General features: G+C 48.8%; 1 protein-coding gene across 1 annotated transcript; it reads left to right on the top strand.

The window, feature by feature from the left end:
* Nucleotides 1-960: 960 nt before the first annotated feature.
* Nucleotides 961-18,203, top strand: ASXL1 (ASXL transcriptional regulator 1). The gene is made up of 12 exons (XM_079321329.1): nt 961-1,152; nt 5,707-5,789; nt 8,848-8,956; nt 10,040-10,160; nt 10,235-10,329; nt 10,660-10,753; nt 11,025-11,177; nt 11,568-11,731; nt 11,827-11,923; nt 12,354-12,459; nt 12,861-13,476; nt 14,168-18,203. Exons 1-12 carry the CDS (start codon nt 1,093-1,095, stop codon nt 17,021-17,023), a joined length of 4,554 nt encoding a protein of 1,517 aa, XP_079177455.1. The 5' UTR covers nt 961-1,092; the 3' UTR covers nt 17,024-18,203.
* Nucleotides 18,204-19,134: the final 931 nt, after the last annotated feature.

The raw sequence follows: 19,134 nt of genomic DNA, 5'->3' as shown, positions 1-19,134 counted from the left end.
GAAGGTGCTGATGCCTGCATGTGGCACCTTGGGAACCAGAAGTGCTGGTGAAACTCTGCCAGAATCCCAGTCCAGGGTGGGCCCCGGTACTTCTTTGCTTGAGATGGCAGCGGCTGGTGCCGATTTAAACCAATCTTTTATCAGCGCCGTGGGGAGAAGGAGCCTTGGGGCACAACTACAATGTCCAGAGAAGCGTGTGCCCTATGAGGAATGGCTGAAGGAGCCGGGAGTGTTTACCCTGGAAAAAAAGGCTCCAGGGTGACCTTAGAGCCCTCACACCTCTGTGAAAGGAGGTTGTAGCCAAATGGGGCGCGGGCTCTTCTGCCAACCAGCGACAAGAGTACAGTGTTAAACTGTGCCAGGGGAGATTCAGTTCGGACATCAGGAAGAATTTCTTAACAGAAATGGTCGTCAGGTACTGGAATGGGCTCTTCAGGGAGGTGGTGGAGTCACCGTCTCTTGAGGTGTTTAAGGAAAAACTGGAACGTGGCGCTCAGGTGGTGCTGGGTCAGAGGTCTTTTCCAGCCTAATTGATTCTGTGGTAATCTGATGCTGGAACACCAATAGCCGCAGCGGCTCAGCCTCGAGGCCTCAGCTCCAATCGGTCCCGCGGCCGCCCCCGGCCCGGGCGGTGCCGCTTCCCCGCCGCGGCCATGCGGCAGCAGCGGCCTCTCCCGCCATGCCGACGCAGCGGCCGCTGGGACTTGTAGTCCACGGGCCACAGAGATGCTGCGCTGAGGCCACGCAGGAGGACTACAACTCCCGGCGGTCCTTGCAGTTTGTTTTCCTTCAAACCAGTCCCAGGCCCGCCCCTCCGGTCCCTCCCCTCCGGTCCCTCCGTGTCCCGCCGCGGCCACCGTCGCCGGGCCCCGCCGCCCCGCCCCGCTCCCGGCCCTTTGACCCCGTTGTTATGCCGGGCCCGAGCCGCCGCCGCCGCCGCCGCCTCCCGTAGCGCCCGGAGCCGCCCCCGCCTCGCGCCCCGCCCGCCGCGCCCGCCGCGCCCAGCCCGCCCCGGTCGCCGCCGCCCGCCTGCCGCCCGCGCGCCCAACGGTCCGCGCCCGCCGCGCCCGCCCGCGCGGGAGGAGGAGGAGGATGAAGGAGATGAAGCAGAGGAGGAAGAAGGAGCGCACGTGGGCCGAGGCCGCCCGCCTGGTGAGGCCGGGGGGGCGTCCAGGGAGGGGGCCCAGGCGCTCGGTCGTACCCCAGGGCCTCCCCGCCGCGTCCGGCCCCTCCCCGAGTAACGGGGCCGGCGCCGCCGCCATCGCTTTCGAGGGAGTAAAAGCGGGGGCCGGGCCCGCCGGGGAGGCGCGGGCGGTGCTGCCGGTTCCCCGCTCGGTCCCGCGGCTTCCCGCGGTTCCCCCAGCGGCCGCTGTGGCCGGGGTCTCCCGCGCGGTTGTTTTTCTCCCTCAGCCGGGTGCGAAGGAGCTGCGCCCGGGGCCCTCAGCCGGGGGTCCCAGCGGCCTCCGCCCCGCGGGGCTGCAGCGGCTCCGGGCTGGGACGCGGGAGGTGCCGTCCCGCCTGCCGGGCAGGGCTGCGGGAACCGTCCCGCTCATTCTCTTCCTTTCAGATGGTTCCAAGCTCTGTGGGAGGAACCGGAGCCTCCGGAGAGGGCACGGCCGCTGTCAAAAGTTTCTGGTTTAATTAGTGAGGGTGCGGGCTCCTTGTGTGCACCGGCAGCGCCCGAGGGCCGGTGGCGTGTGCCGGGCTGCCGGAGCAGCGGCTGGACTGAACATCCCTGAATCAGCCCGTATTTGGTCACTTTTGGCTTTAGGAGACATGGCCATGGAGATGTCTCAGTCCTTTTGTCTTAAAGAATCTCCTCGTTGAAGGTTTAAACTTCCAAGGCCAGCTCTGCTCTGGTGGTGTTTGTGGGAATGCCGCTGTCGTTGGATCCTGTGGTGGGAGGAAGATGACTTCCCTCTGTGCAGCCTTTGGGCTGGGTCTGTCTTGAACCTCAGTTATGAATTAGGAAATCTGAAAAAGAAAAATAACTTCACTGTCTTTCAGTGAGCCTTTCAGAGGTTTGATTTAAGGGCTGCATGCTGAGGTGTTTAGGCTGGCTGTCTGGCATTTGGGTGGAAGGAGCTGGCTCTTTCCTGGTGACACAGTGACACAGGTACAGCAGTGCCAGGGATGGAATAAGAGGTGATCCAGCTACCTGGATGTGAATGGATCCCATGGTTCCTCCCCATAGCCCTGTCAGTGGTGTACAACTGATGAGGATGCATGTGTTTCTTCTGTGTAGCCCTGGACTTTTGCAGAAAGGGATTTAAAGACCTTGAGAGTGGTTTGTTTCCTTGTTTTTTTCTGTTGTGTGTGTTTGTTTTGGTTTTGCCAGCCCGGGTTATGCATTGAAGCATATAAACACTCAGAAGGAACAGTGTGGGTGAGTCCAAGGAGGCTCATGTCTTGTACTGAGGATGTTCAGAATAACTCTTGGTGCTTCTGAGTGAGATTTTTTTGGCTATTGGAGTGTTTTCTTACTGCTTGCCAGGAGAAAACCTAATCAGACAAGCATCTGACTTCCAGCAACTTGCATCATCTTTTGTGTGTAAATGATAATATTTTAGACCCACGTGGTTTTGCTTGAAAAACTAGAGAAGGGCATAAGGCATCTACTGTGGAATTTCACTGCAGGAGCCTGGTGGTTTCGTTCTCCATCCTACATTTCTCCTTGGAATCCAGGTTCTTTGAACCAGGTGTATCACTGCAGGGATGCTTTCCTGGTGGGTGACCCTGGGGGCTGAGGCTGTGCTATGTGACCTTGCACAAAGTCAGCTCATTCAAACATCCTGAGTTCTGACAGGTGAAAAAAAAAAAAAAAAATCAGTATTTATAGGCTGCCCAAAGCAGCACGTGAGACTGTGATTCTGAAGCAGTCACCTCATCACCCTTGTGTGATGGGGAAGGCATTTCTTCACACAGTTCCTCTCACCTATTTTTTGGCCAGGACCTTGGGCATGGTGGGTGCCTGAGATACCTAAGCCTCAACAGCATCTCAGAGCCATTGATGAACCAGAAATAGAACGATCTCATACTAGATTATCCACTTAAAGAGACCTACACTTGCGTAGCTGCACTTCCAGCTTGCAGGACTGATTGTAAATCCACTAAAAATAGATCTTTATTTCACACTAGTCTTACACATGCTCCCTGTCAAAATGCTTTTAATTTCCCTCTCTGACGTGTGCTGGTGTATTTTGTATTCTGCTCAACGTTTCTGAGAATCACAGTCAAAAGTGTTCTTCAGTTTTGCTTCTCCTAAGAGCCAAAACTCTGCACATTCCATAAAATAAACCTTTAAAGGTTAATCTGGATGCTCAAAGCCACTGCAGGACCCCCAAAGTGCTGTCAGAACTAGGTGACCAGTAATTTGAGGAAGTGATGTAAACTTCCATAATTAGGGGCACAGGCACCCTCAGCTATCAGTGCTATAAATAGTAGAGGGGGGGAAAATTCTGTTTTGGGGGTAAGGAATAGAAAATGTTGGAGTTTTGTAGCTCTGGGTGGAAGGCTGATGTGGTGCTAGGAGTGTCAGATTGGAGAGGGATAGAAGGGACAGTGCTGGAGACTGGGATTTGGTGTCTAAAGCTTGCAGGATCCTCTCTCTTCCAGTTCTTCCATTAAGAGCTCTGTACACTTAATACAGCTCTTGATTGGAAATTGTTCCCCTGAGCATAGATTCTTTTATCTGTATGTAAATGCTTCTTTGTGCTCAGTTTTAGGCCACATACTTCGCTTGCTGTGTCTGTCACTGGAGAGAGGTTTGAATAATTCCCTGATTTTTTGGAACAGACGTGTTGTATTTTGCAGATCTCACTGGGCTCAGGAGCAATGAGTTTCCCCGTGTCAGCTGTCTGCAGCCTTTGAGTGATGGGGTGACAGCTCAGGAGGGAGACATGGAGACCTTGTAACCTATGGAGGGAGGAAAAAAGTGTGATGGAGCTGTATGGAATTTAATTAGTTTACTCTCTCTGAATATGGCTCATCACTTGCTTTGATTTTTCTTATACTCTGTGTTTTCATTGGGTTTTGACTCAAGTTAGTTCTCTAATTCTCTTCCTCATGAGATTCTTACCTCATTCTCAGAAACTTGTGAGCTTCAAGCATATGCAAAATACCAGTTGGGTGGATATGATTTGAGAAATTAATTTTGTAGAATCAAGATTTCTATTGGAAGGACATTAAAGATCCTCTTGTTCCACCCCCCCTGCCATGAGCAGGGACAGGTTCCACTAGTCCAGGCTGCTCCAAGCCCCATCCAACCCAGCTTTATCACACATACTGTTGAAGTGCAGAGTTGCAGTTGAGTTTTTTGTTACTTGTAGAGGGTGGAGATGGTCTAAGGTGCAAACGTTGGCCTGCACAGCTTTGAGGTGATTTTGCACATGTCCCATTGGCCTGGCTGCTGCAGTGACTCACTTCTAGATGTTGCTGATGGAAATGGGGCATCTGGGTCCTTCCTCTGGCTTCCCACACGAGTTAGACTGAGAGACAGCACCGTGTTGCTGACTCTTAAAACGTGGGGACAGCTGAAACCAGGGCTGTGCATCGTGTGGCCGTGACGCTGGGGGAATTTACACCATCAACAAAAAGTTCCTGAGTGAATTCCTGTTGCTGCTTTCCATACCTGTTCCAGCCATGGCCTGTGCCTGTCTCCCCCTCTCTTTGCTGATGGTCTGTGGAGCTGTGGTGCCTTTGCATTCCAGGAGCAGCCCTGGCTGCTGCTGGGGAAGGCGCAGGAGCCGGCGCGTGCTCGGCAGCTCTGGGGTAATCTGCTCCCAAAGAAACTGCGTGCTTTACATCTACTGCAGCTTATTTTTGCTCATTGTTTCCTGTTTATGTGGATAATCTTCTTATCCACAGAAATGTCCGGTCCTCTCTTTGAATCCTTGAGTTCTTCCTTCTAGTCATTTCAGAGCAGTAAGTTCCACAGGCTTAAAAAAAAAAAAAAAAAAAAAAAGAGAAGTAATAACCTCTTTACTTCTTTGTATATAAGTGACAATTCTGTTCTTGATATAGCATATGAAAGGATGAGTTATTTATTGTGTTGCCTTTTAATATCTGATTTTCTTCATTTTATGTCAAAGACAAGCACTCCTAAGTCTTTTTAGTGTCTCTAGCCAGATTTTTTTTCCCAAATCCTTTACTGGTTTGTTTTTTTTTTCCCCTTTTCTGAATTCTGTCCTTCTCTGACATGAATTCTGACTCTTTCCATGTGATTCCCTTCTTGGGATGGAGTGAAGATGAAATGAATGCAGTAATCTGAGGAAAGTACAGTATTGGATTGCATAGCTGCACAGTAATACTTTTAGTTAGAAAAATTAACTGGATGCTTTGTGGAGAGGTAGGAGAAGGTTTTACATCATCACAGGTCACTGACCATTGTTCAGTTTGCAAGGTTTATGTGGCAGCAGCTCCATCTAATGTATAGTGAAGTCTGGTAAAGCTTCCAATGGGGTCAAGGCCAAATTCTGCTGCTTTTTCTCCTCCATGTTTGTACTTCAGTTAATTAGGGAAGAGATGAAGGTAAAGCCTTTTGTGGCTTTGATCCATGTTCACCAGGATTTTGAGGTAGCCTGAAATTTTAATGTATGTCTTTGCAGGTGAATCAAGTTTGAAGAGGTCTGAGCCAAAGCTGATGGAGTAGTTCTGGGAATGCAGAAGCTAATTCTGTAATGACACTTGGTCTTTCTGTCTTTTCAGGTGCTGGAAAATTACTCAGATGCTCCTATGACCCCAAAACAGATTCTGCAGGTCATAGAGGCTGAAGGTCTAAAGGAAATGAGGTTAGTATTGATGATTTTGTCTAAAGCAGTGTGGAGCATGGGGGAGGCAGTGTATGAAGGCTGGTGTTGCTTTATACAGTTCTGCCTCATCCCCAGCCCACTTTGCTTCCCTTTTTCTCTTTTCAGCCTGGTAATTTCAGATGACAGTACAGACATTTATATACAGATTGTGAGGGGTTTTTTTCACTGATAAAAACTGGAAGATGTTCTTGGATTTATTTTTTTTTCATAATATTCTGAGTCCCTTCATCCATCTATTGTGAAATAAATGCCTTTTGCAGATCAGGCCCCTGCATTGTGCTGTACTTACCACTCACTCGCATGGTTCTCACATAAGTAGCTCCCAGCAGTTTCTGCTATTGTGATCTGAGTTTGAGAACAGTTTAAGTTTTATCTCCTCTGATGCTTCTTTTCTAGAGCAGACATTATGTTTTAGAAGAGACAGTTTTCTCTATGCCAGTGGCTTATGCTCAGATTCTCGAGCTCCAGGAGAGCACAGCTCACATCGCACGGTTGTGGCTCTTGACATTTTAGGGAGGAGATGCCCATCTCAGAGTGGGTTTCATGTGAAAAAGAACCTGATACAAAGCTTTGGAAAGGGCAGAAGTGGGAGACTGCTTTCCTTGGTTAAGTTCTTGTGAGCTTCCATCTGTTTCCATGACAGTAGTAGAAATACAGAGTGTCTTGCAGCTCAAAGAAAGTGGGTAACTGTGATAGTCCAAATGCCTCAGTTACTGCTGCCTGGCAAAGAAAAAGAAAAAGTTTGTCTACCTGTGGCACAAAAAGTCCAGGGATAGACTTCTGGAAAATCCAGATGCAAGAACTGTTTCTAGTCTTGCTTGTCCCTCCCTTTGTTTCTGTGGTCTGTTTTTTGCTGTGGTGTTTGCATTTCCTGAACCTGTACTTTACCCGGCTACAGAAGGTAAACTGCTTTCTTCTGGGACCTAAATGTCAGCTTGTTTCTGCTCCTTGTTTGTGTGAAATCAGGAAACAGCTGGGGTGTTTTGAATAGTGAAAATCAGTGACGTGGACAGAGGTGTTGGGTGTGGGACCTGCTGTTGTTTGAAAAGGCATGAGGCTGGTATGTGCTGCTGCATCAGATTTGGAACTGCTGGAACACCCACCTTCCATGGGCTTACAAGAAGGCTGGGGAGGGACTTTTCACAGGGGCATGTAGTGATAGGACAAGAGGCAATGGCCTTAAGGTGAAGGAGGGTATATTTGGATTGGATATTTGGAAGAAATTCTTCCCTATGAGGTTGGTGAGGTCATGGCACAAGTTGTCCAGAGAAGCTGTGGCTACTCCATCCTTGAAAGTTTCTAAGGCCAGGCTGGACAGGGCTTGGAGCAATCTGGTCTGGTGGAAGGGGTTCCTGTTCATGGCAGGGAATTTGGAGCAATATGATCTTTAAGGTCCCTTTCAACCCAAACTGTTCCATGATTCTGTGTTGCTTACTGGGATCTTCTCTGGTTTGGGTGTGGACAGTGGTTTCAGTAGAATTCAGACAGATTTTAATGAGGACTTTCATAAGAGAAGCTTTGCTTTAATCAATCTCCTACAACTCTCTCACATAACTCCTGTTACCTAAGCAGGCAGTTGAAGATCTGTGCACAGGCTGTCCCCTGCCAAAGATAATAGCAGGGCTTTTCACACACATAAATTATCCTGTGCTTTCCCAGTTTTTACAAGTGACCTGTCACTGTGTGTAAGTAAAGACCAGACTTCAGAACATGTGTCATGTTAAATCCCACAAAGCTAACTCATTCCTTTAAAGGTCGGTGGTTTCCCTTGGGATATCTGCTTTTCCTTCCCTGGTCATTAATTCTCTGCTTTAAGAAAAGATTGTTTTCTTCAGAGTGTGATTATTTGCAGAATAAAAGCAGAGAGCCTGCCTGGCTGAACGTGCAGCAGGCTTTGCTGGTGCTTGTATAGAAGCTCTTCCTGAAACTCCATTTCCTGAAGGAAATAGCTCAGTGCCTTGAGTTGTTTTTCCTTCTGAATCAATTCTGAGGTGGGGCTCCCTGGTTTGGGGGTCACAGTGCTCTGCTGGGAGGGCCGTGCTCCATACGGGGCACTGACATTCCCAAGAGCCAGCACCGTGCTGAGTTTAGCTCCTGGCAGATTTTAACTGCTTGGGATTTTTTCTTGTTTCGGGGAAAATTACTTATTTTGCTGTTTTTAGAGAACTCTGTGGCTGGTGAGTGTGCTTGGAGTGTCTGGTAAACACAGAGGGGAAAACATTGTCTAACAGGGCAGAAGGTTGGAAATTTTGTTCACATGATTTAAAAGTGATGCAGGGTAACTTTGCCTGTTGCTGTAGCATATGAAGAAGTGTCCAAAACCCAAACACATACAAGGTGGAAACAGAAATTATTCTATGTTTCCATTTTGAGAATGATTTTCTTTAAAATATTTTATCTCAGTCCAGTTTTCAGTTTCACTTTTACTGGGAATGCAGTCAGCAGTGGTGTAATGTGTCTTCCAGACAACTTTCTGCCTGTGCATGTGGGATTTACTGAAAAACACCATATTACGTGGCATAGCAGTTCCATCAGTGAGTGTAGGATGGGGGTTTAACCAGGGACTTATGTAGGAATTACCAAATGAGAGCATCAGAGCTTTTGTATGGGGCTCTGCTGAAGTGGCTTGGTCTGTGACACATCAGGGAGACATTGCAGTAACGCGTGTGTCTACAGTTTGTTACATTTTTCTGCTGCTGAATAAATCCTGGGGGTTTCATAAAATCAGTTCAACACTGAAGGATTCCAGGAGAGAAGGGGAGAAAACAGTTAATGAAAGTTAGAAATGTCTAAACCCAGGTGAGGATAGCTTTAAAATTGGTGTCACGTTTCCTGTTCGCTGTGATGTGCAAGGCTGATGTACAGGTCAGAATGAAACCAGTGACACTGTTCTGACTGAAGTGTCTGTGCCTTAAAGCTAATGGCATCACCTCTGTTCCTCTCATCAGCTAAAGGATGCCCATTTAGCCAGATCTTTCAGGCTGTTTTCTTGATAATCTGTTTCTTAAGCTCTCTTCTTTCCCTGTCTCTGTTGCAGTGGAACATCTCCCCTGGCCTGCCTCAACGCCATGCTCCACTCCAATTCCCGGGGAGGGGATGGGCTCTTTTACAAACTGCCTGGACGCATCAGCCTTTTCACACTCAAGGTAAATGCTGAGCTCTGCTCCCAGCTGAGGGCCCAGGGGTGAGTTCTGCTCCTTGTGCAGGGCTCAGTGTTACCCTGTCACTCATGAGGAGTGAGATCATCATGTGAGAGAGGGTTTGGAATTCATTATTTCCTTGGAGCTTGTACCTTTCAGCTATATTCAGCCACCTATGATAAATTCCTTAAAAAAATCCCCAACTATTATTTCTTGAACTTTACAAGCAAGATGAATCCTCTTGCTGCAGTACCTGGTGTCCAGCTGAGATGTCTGCTCATCAGAACAGATGTGTGCACTCCCTTGCTGCCAGCCACAAGGGAAAACACCCAACCAAGGAACTGCTCCAAGAGCTTGTAGTGACAAGTAAAATCTTGATAGGAAAATGTATATTCATTCTTCTGGCTCCTTGCTCTGTGTTCCACTACATTCAGTGTTATTTAGCATCAGTATTTTCCTCAGATCTTGAAATCCTTCTGGAATACTTTTTTATTTTTAGTTTATTGTTCCAGTAATATTAAATATTGAAAATGTTTCTGTTCTTGAGCTTTTCTTTTGCATTGTTTTGTACTGTTGGATTCTCTGATAAATATTAACTTCATAGATCTCAGCTATTTCATTTCCATTTTTTTTCGGTTGTTAGAAAATCTTGTTGAATTGACAAATTTTGCTGGAAATAGATGGCATTGAAATAGCTTTTATTGTACAAGTAGGAAATACATCTCCTAAGCTTGCTGTTTTGGTGTTTGGTCACTCTGATGCTACTTGTTCTTTAATAGTGAGATGCTTCTCTTTAATAGGAACTCCTCCCTTTCAGAAAATGGTGACATATTAAGAGCCTTTCTATTAAATTAATTATTACTAACCTGATATTTTGGATATGTGTTCTCTAGGAAGAGGCTATAAAGTACTCTTAGTTTAGGTGACTTCTGTTCCACTACAAGCCCAAATATACGTTAAAATACCTTAAGGATCAAAATAGGGGAAAAATTGAAGGTTTAAGTATATCCAGTTAACTGTCTGCTCCCATTGGTGTAGATTTGGGAGGGAGGAAGGGCTGTAGCCACCCCAGTTGTGTTTCCCCTCTAGAAAGATGCCTTGCAGTGGTCCAGGAACCTGTCAGTGCCAGAAGGGGAGGAGCTGGAGGACACAGCAGATGCAGAAAGCTGTGGGTCCAACGAAGCCAGCACTGTGAGTGGTGACAATGATGGTAAGTGTCTGGTGACATTAACCTTTAACTCCAGGGCTTACTTCTGTGTCTGACTGAGAGCTCATCTCTTTCAGTGTCTCTTGATGAAACTTCTTCTAATGCCTCGTGTTCCACTGAATCTCAGAGCAGGGGACCTGCTACCAGGGAGAGCTACAGAACTGCTTCCCAGGTAGGAAAAAGTGGGACTAATGGGAAGGATGAAGCCTCTCAAGAGGAGCTTTCATTACTATTAGGGTGATATAACAGGGTCTATTTGTGCACAAGTGCCTCAGGGAGAATTGTGTTTCCCTAGGCAGGAAGTGGCAGAATGGGGAGGGATCATATATGGGAAGGCAGTTTTGAATTCTCTGCTAGTCCTGAATGTATTGTTGCCTGAATATTCAGCTAGGAGGAGCCAGGCAGCTCTTTAACTGAGGAACATGCTGCTTAGAAGATTACTATACCCTTCCATAATGCCTTCATTCCTTTGTTTTATTTTTGGTTTCTCTCTGATCTGCAGACAACCAAACAGAAGAAAAAGACAGGTGTGATGCTACCACGGGTGGTGTTAACCCCCCTGAAAGTAAATGGGGCACACATGGAGTCTGCCTCAGGTGAGCATGGCCCTGAGGGGTCCTAATGGCCTCACAGATCTCTCTGTCAGTCCCCAGTCTTTGTTTGCCTGAGGTTTTCTGTAACACCTGCTGAGAATGAGTGAGACTGCAGAGTTGTGTGGATGTTTAACTCACTCAATATAGTTGGTACCTGGCAATACCCCATAATAGCAGATTTGGTAGTTACAGAGAATTACTGTATGTAAAACCACTCTCCCAGGTGGGCTTTGACTGTTCTTTGCATATTTTTATGATGTTGTTTTGCTTTTAGGTTTCACAGGAAGGCACGCTGATGGGGAGAGCAGCAGCACATCCAGCAGCAGCAGCAGCTCCTTGGCCCTGTGCAAAACCAGCCTGCGCAGTAGGACAGAGATAAACAGGGATCCTCCACAGCTGCTGAGGGGCATCCGAAAGCCCACGGCTGGTATGTGCTCCTGGTTAAAGGCAGAAGAATAATGGGTGATGGTGAAGTCCATGTGTGTCTGAGAAAAGAGCACCAGCAGGCATTTGATGACCTGAGGTCACAAGCCAAGCTTTGCCGTATTAGTGATACAATTGTTTAAATGTTTGTCTGGTTTGAAGAGCACCATTGAGAATTGGCAGAATATGGCAGAGCTGTGACCTCACGTCAGAATTCCAGATGTGTGTTTGTTAATTACTGTGCTGGAGAGTCATTCTTTACACCTGAATACTGCAGTCTTTATAATTTCTCTTGCTCCTTTTGCTGTTGTAGTTTGCTGTAAATTTCAGCCCATAATGCTGAAATACTTCTGTGCAGCAATGTTAATTTTATCTGCCTGTCCTTAAACTCCAGGGCAAATGAAACGGAACAGGGGTGAGGATATTGATTTTGAAACCCCAGGCTCCATCCTTGTCAACACAAACCTGCGAGCGCTGATCAACTCCAGGACCTTTAATGCGCTTCCATCACACTTCCAGCAGCAGCTGCTTTACCTCCTGCCTGAAGTCGACAGACAGGTATGAGCACTCAGGTGTTTTCCCTTCCCTGATAACCTCTTCAGTGTGGAACAGCTGGAGCAGATGTGCTGTTTGTCCTGGCTCTGTCCTGCTAGGTGGGGGCTGACGGGCTGATGCGCCTCAGTGGCAGCGCTCTGAACAACGAGTTCTTCACCCACGCTGCGCAGAGCTGGAGGGAGCGCCTCGCTGACGGTGAGTGGCTGTGCTTTCCTGAGTGCCTGGGGGACAGCTGCTCATTTTGTAGGGTTTTTGGTTTTCTTTTGCAGTTAATGAACAGGAACTTAGTCCAGTTTTGCTGTGTATCTAGTCATGTTTCCCCCCAATTTTTTCTTTTTTTTTGTTTTTTGTTTAAAATCAAAGATATAATTTCTTTTGTTGTCATGGGGCCTTCAGCATTAAGTGGTGAAGGTATAAAGGAGACTTATTTTTCCTTAAATGATGGCCTGTTTGTTAAAGCATAATTTTTCTCTGGAGCTACAGGCAGCATATGGGATGGGGATCAGGGTGGTAACAGCAGGTCTGTCTTTCATGTATTTAGCTGCTGTACTGTTCAGACACTAGAGGTTACTTTTGCAGAATGAGTTTTGTTTGGAATTGAATCCCATCTCTTGCTTCCATGTAGGTGAATTCACCCATGAGATGCAAGTTCGAATCCGGCAGGAGATGGAAAAGGAGAAGAGAGTGGAGCAATGGAAAGAGAAGTTCTTTGAGGACTACTATGGGCAAAAGTGAGAAATTTTACCACATCTACCCTATTTTATCTATTTTTATGCAGGTGGAATTGTGTTTCTGTTTGTGGATACCTGTGCAGATGCAGTGTAAACACAAGTTGTGGGGTGAATTATTCCAACTGCTGTTCTGGGAAAATCCTTAGTGGAATTGGCTGGGTTTAGCAGAATTTTGTAGCCCATTTCTTTTGTTTCCAAGTAAGTTAATGGTACTTTCCATCACAATTTTTTGAGGTTTTTTCCTCATTCCATATGATAACAAGGTGGGATGTGTGGATTCTCCCCTTTGCAGGGTGACTTAATGAGGCTTTGACGACTCTCTGCCCATATTGGCACTATTCAGTAACACTGAAATTGGGGTGAGCTTTAGCTTTTAGCTTACTTTTGTGTTTGTGTTATAGGTTGGGTTTGACCCAGGAGGAATCCCAGGCGCAGAATTCGGTGCAGGAGGACGCAGAGAACAGGACAGAGCTGTCAGTTAAAGGAGAAGCGAGGCTGCCTCGCGGGCCCACCACGCGCCAGAGGGACGGGCGCTTCCGGAAACGCTCCCGGGCCGACCTGCGCTGCCGGGCCAGGAGGAGCCTGTACAGACTGCGGGAGCCTGAGCACACGGAGGCTCCCAAAGAGCCTGCTCCCGTGGGGCCAGATCCCTCCCTTCATAAGGAGCCAAAGCCTGAGACAGACCTGAAGAAAGATGATCTGAGCAGCCCCTCGGCTGCAGGATTGAAGGCAGAGAGTGCCGAACTGCACGTCTCTCCAGAGACTGCCAAATCAAACAGCAAATCAGAAGATCCATCATTGGCAGCTGCCAGCAGAATTCCCAGTTTGCCCCAGGAGAACTCTGCTCAGGAGTCCAAGGAGCAGAAGAGGAAAAGCTTTGAGGAGGCTGCCTCTGCGTCCTTCCCCGAAAAGAAGCCCCGGCTTGAAGATCGTCAGTCCTTTCGTAACACAATTGAAAGTGTTCACCCAGAAAAGCCACAGCCTACTAAAGAGGAGCCCAAAGTCCCACCCATCCGGGTAAGAAAGAGCTTCAGAGCAGCTGTGTCTCAGGGCTGCCGTGCTCCGTAGTATCAAAACATTATTAAAATGTCAAGCGTTGCCATCTTGAGGGAAGGAGTCGAAGGGTTTCATTGGTAGAGCTGAAGTGCCTCTGACTGCTGTGGTTTGCTGTCGTATTTAGACAGCAAAGAATGGAAAATCATCCCAAGGTCTTTGCACAAGAGCACAGGGTAACCTTGACTTACTCCCTTCATTTGCATTTCTGTGGATAAAGAAACATTGCCTGAAATGAGCTGACTTACTGCAAAAGACCTTGAAATCATGTTCTTTATCCTGTATAGTTTCTGAGTTCTTTGCTTTTGGACAGAATCTCAGTGTTCCTCCTGACTCTTCACATTTTAACCAGGATACCCATTTTGGTAGCTTCAGGGCAGTCATCCTGGTATAGAGAATCCCAGTTTGATTCTGAAAATTGGAATGTAAATAACTAATGTCATATTTGTTTGCAGGCTCTAGTAAAACAATATTAGTGTGAGCTGCACAGATCACACAGCAGAGGTTGTGAGACCGTGCTGCTTCCCAAATTAGTTTCTAAGTTCAAATCTTTGAATTTTTGTCCTGAGAATTGTGATGATGAGCAGTTGCCAGTAAAACGCATTTCTCTGGAGACGGTCAGTGTTAGAACTTACCGCATTACCCTTTCTTTCAGATACAACTTTCACGTATTAAACCACCCTGGGTGGTTAAAGGTCAGCCCACTTACCAGATCTGCCCCCGGATCATCCCCAGCACGGAGCCCTCCGGCCGGGGCCGCCCCGGGGCCCGCACCCTCGCAGACATTAAGGCCCGTGCTCTGCAAGCCCGAGCCCAGCGCGAAGCCGCCGCCATCGGAGGAGGGGGCGGCCCCGGCGGGGGGAGAAGCACCGACCAAGGAGGAGGTGGAGGAGAATCCAGCGGCCGTTCCCAGCACAGGAGATCCAAGAGAGCTCATGGAAAACGTGCGGCAGATCTACAGCGAGCACAACTACAGCTGTCTGTTCATCTGAACGGAGGGAAGGCTGACTCCAAAGGGGCTGCTCTGGAAGCTGGCGTGAATTCCTGCCTCTCTTCCAGACAAGATCACTCTTCCTCAAAAAGCGAAAGGAGCGGCGTTCCGGGCTGTGCCACAGGGTCAGGGGACACTCAGCCTGGGCATGGGTCACCCAGGAGGCCATTCTGTGGTGCTGTGACTGTGTCATCCTTGGACAGTGTGACTCCTGAGAGGCAGGAGGAGAGTCCTGAGCAGCTCCTCCATGACCCAAGGACCGAACTCCCATCTTGTGCTGCATCACAGGAGAGCACAAAGCTGGAATGTGTGGTTCCTGTGGTGACCAATGTGTCATGTTCTGGGGGGCAGGGAGCTGGGGTCAGTCCCATGGGAGACAGGGCTGTAGTGGAACTCGGAGATGTTGGTGCTCCCACCATTCGGCTGGATTATCCCTCTGATGTAAAGCAGAATTCCTCCAGTTGTCCTTTTCCACCAAAATTGTCATCGGGTGTCACAGAATGCCACGATCCAGAGAAAGTGTCTGGTTTTAGATATAACAACTCAAAAACATTTCAGGAAAAATGTGTTGCTGATAATACCTCCAGAACGGTGACTGCTGGAGTGAAGAAAGTGATCCCTGCAGTGTGTGATGCTGCACAGCTGCAGGCAGGGAAAGGCAGTGATGGCAAACTGAGTAATGAGGAACAAAATGCAGAGGCTCTAGTGCAGCCCTCTGTGCATGGTGACTTTATTTCTCAGAATAGGATAGATACCTCTGAAAAACTCCTGCAGCCAAGGGAGAGGTGCTCCAGAACCCAACCAGAAAATGCACATCAGCCCCTGGGAGAGACGCAGGAGTTGAAGAGAAGTGGAGACGAAGAAATACAGAGTACACACAGTGAAACAACAGACACTGCTTCTGATTGGGAAGGGGACATGGCTGATGAGAATGTGGAGGTGGAGATGTGCTTCAGAAGTGTCAGCTGTAGGGAGGTGGCTGGGAAAGGCTCTTCCTGTCACAGCAGCAGTGAGAAGCGCAATGGGATTAGGTCAAAATTGTCTGTGGAGACAGAGAGTCCAGCCTGTTCTGGGGACTTGGTTGCACCCCCACCTCAGAGGTGGGGACCCCAGAAAGCCATCTCTGCTCGGCCCATGTCCTCCGTCGAGACCAACAACCCTTTGGTGATGCAGCTGCTGAAGGGGAAGCTTCCACTGGAAGAAGTTCTCCCAGTATCTCATGTCAACATCAAGCTGGAAATTGCAGAGCCAGTGCTGCAGAAGCAGTCAGAAGGCCTCTCCCTGCAACTGCACAGAGGCAGCGGCCGCTGTTTTGGCAAAGAATCTTCTCCAGATGTTGGAAAAAAGATAAGTGCCCAAAGCAGGAGCGATGATGTTCACTCAGTGAGATCTTCCCTAGATCCCCAGGAAAAAACCTGTGGATCAGGGACAGCATTGCCTAGAGCAGAGGATGCAGAGGATCAGGCTGTCCCAGAAAAACATTCCAAAGCTGGTTCGACTTTAGGCTGCCAAGACCAACTGGCAAATGTGGCAAGTGCCTCTCCGAAGTCTGAAGATGTGGACCCTCGGGAAATAAGGTTTTCTTCCTGTAGCTTTGAGGAGCAGAAGGAGTTGCCCAAGGTCCGGATGCCACAGCACAGCCCATTAACGAGTGTCACAGCAAGTAAAAGCCCAGAGAAGCTGAATGCCTCTACAGAGCCTCGGTTTTTATCTCCAGCTGTAACTTCTCTTGGACCAAACCAGACAGGAGGTGCATTGGTCAATAAAAATTATGGTGGGATTCAAGGCAAAAAGCTCTTTGGTTCTGGTTATCCTTCCAGCCCCAGCGTGAGGCTGCATCACTCCAGAGCTTTGGATCACGGTTCAGCCATGGGAACCTTGTCCCCAGGCAAACAGATTCCCTTGGACAAGGGCTGTGCATTGGGAGAAGGAATCCCAGCTGCCACGGAAGAATGGACTTCAAAGCAGCACAGCAGCACCCCAGGAGGGATCAGAAATGAGAAGGTGCTGGTGTGTGGCAGCCCAGCCAAGAGTAATGCAGAGAACCGGGGGCATGTGGCCCAGCAGCCCACGGAACTGGCCGGGCACACACAGAGAGAGCCACTGGTCATGGACTGGCCCTTCTTTAAGTTTTCAAGGGATCCAGGAAAAGGACAGAGTCACCCTTTGGAGCCTTCATCCATCCCCTCTCAGCTCAATATCAAGCAAGCGTTTTATGGGAAGCTTTCAAAGCTGCAGCTTAATTCCACCAGCTTCAATTATTCATCCAACACTCCGGCTTTCCCCCGAGGCCTTGCCGGGAGCGTGGTGCAGCTCACCCACAAAGCGAACTTTGCTGCCAGCCGGAACACGGCCCTGGCTGTGCAGATGTTTGCTGACAGCAGCAGCGTCGACGAGATCTCGTTCCAGTGCTCGTGCAGCCTCAAAGCCATGATCATGTGCAAAGGCTGCGGCGCCTTCTGCCACGACGACTGTATAGGACCCTCTAAGCTCTGTGTATTGTGCCTTGTGGTGAGATAATAAATTATGGCCATGGGACAGGTTGTATATTCAGTGTGTGTATTTTGATAAGGACTGATCCTAACGCCTGTACACAAAGTACACAAAGTACTCTCTGTTCATAGTAGAAACGCTGTTACACTTTGTTTTGGTGAGGAACCTTGAGCTGCCTTCCCACGGAGATCACAGTGCAGAGCTCATTCCTGCTCACGGGGACACCCTGCTCCGGGTGGGCTGTGCCCCATGGGAGCCATCCTGCTGCTTCCTGCTGTCATGGAAATTCCAGCTGTGCTCTGGTATCACGCTGAGGCTGACGCCAGGGGAGCGGCCGTTCGCTGTGGCAATCCCTGGATCTTCTGTGGAGGAAATCCTTACATCCAAAGGAACTGGAAGATGGTGTTTGCTATTTCAGGGCTGCACAAGGTGAGGCCCTTCAGTCTTCCACTCTCCCCTTCTGCCATCTCCATTCCTGGTTTGTGTGGGAAGTGCTGCTGTGCGGTGAGTCAAGCAGAGAGCTGCCCTGCAGGGATGGCCCTGTGTGGTGTTTGGATGCTACAGCAGGATGTGGTGCCCAGGGACGTCCTCTGCAGGTGGTTGTGGAGCTGTGTACAGCCCACCATGTGCCACATGGAGCCCACGTGGAGGATGCAAGGAGAAGAGGAAAAAAATTCAGGGCAAGTGCCAAGCAAATGCCTTCTGCTGGCCTGCAGGAAGCTGTGTGGCCAGGGAACTGTTCCTGGCTGAACTGGCCCGGTGGCTGTGCCTGCCTCCTTTGGCTGACTTCCACAAACTGCTGTGGAACACTGGAGGTTCCCAGGAGCCCAGTGATAGGGGCAGTGAGCTCTGCACTGCAGCTTTGTGGTGAGGACCTGAAACCCTACAGCAGCTGAGCACCTGTGAGCATCGAGCTGTGCATCTATGTGACCATCACCTAACATTTAAAGCAGTGTTCTTTCCTCTTTTTTATTTTCCTTTTTTTTATATATTCATTCTTGGATGTATAAAGTGAATTATTTGGCTCCTGTAAGTATCCTCTCTGCATCTGTTTGATCATATATTTATATGTTGTACACAGTACTGGCCAACTCTGTAAATGGATGTAATGTACATAGAGCATAAAGGGGTCTTTTTTTTTTTTTTTTCCTTGAATTTCCAGGCTCTACAGCAGTATTGCATTAAAGTGGTGTTAGTTATTGTCAGAGCCACTGTATTCTGTCTTGCCTGACGTGAGGCTCACCACACTGGGGTCTGGGTTCTGACAGCCTCCCCGTGCCCGTGGTGCCTGGTGGACTGTGCTGTGCAGGCTCAAGGATGACCAGGTGGGATTTGCTGAGCCGAGCTCACTCCCCAGTTGCTCATTTAAGCTCTTGCCAGTTGTTGCTGCACCTGAGCTCCCAGGGCATGGCTGTACCTGCACTGCAGGGAGGTGAATGAACATCCATGTGCATCCAGAGAGGGAGAGCAAAACTGCAATTCTCTTTCTCCTTGGAGCAATTCCTAATCAAGAGTTAATTGCTTCAGTGAGGGGGAGAACCCGCTGGCTTATTCAAGCGGGCAGTAGCAAGAATTTTAGGGAGTTTATTTTAATTTTTTTCTTCTCGTCCCTTTTCCAGCTCCATCCTACCTCCCTTCACCATGCACTTTCTTTCAGCCGTGCAAGTTCCTCTTTCAGCCACAATCGTGAGGGGTGGAACAAGTTCAGTCCCTGAGCTGGTTTTGTCCCCAGTGCATCCACCAGCCTCATCCCAGGAGAATGAGAGCCCGTGCAGGGCACCCCGGGCTGGGCAGGGCTGCGGTGCCAGTGGGGCCAGCAGAGGTGTGGAACCTGCTTACCAAAGATGGGGAGCGGAGCAGGGGGCTGGCTCTGCCTCCTGGGGGGCCACTGCAGTGTTCAGCTCGGACTGGTCTGGGGGGCAGAGCCCTCGGGGGGGCCTGCTCGTGTCTGTCCCTTGTGCTATTGGAAAAATAAACACTGTAAAATCTGCTTGTGTGGTTTCAGTCCTTTTTCTGAAATCCTCCTTCATTCAAAGCCAATGTGGTTTTTCCTTTCCTCTCTTAACTACAGCTGTTCCAGAACTCTACTCAAGTCTCTAAGGGGAGGGGCTGTGTTGCTCCTTGACTTTGTTAAATCT

The sequence above is a fragment of the Erithacus rubecula genome (assembly GCF_903797595.1).
Source record: "Erithacus rubecula genome assembly, chromosome: 18".
Lineage (NCBI taxonomy): Eukaryota > Metazoa > Chordata > Aves > Passeriformes > Muscicapidae > Erithacus > Erithacus rubecula.
This window is presented reverse-complemented; position numbering and strand designations above follow the sequence as displayed.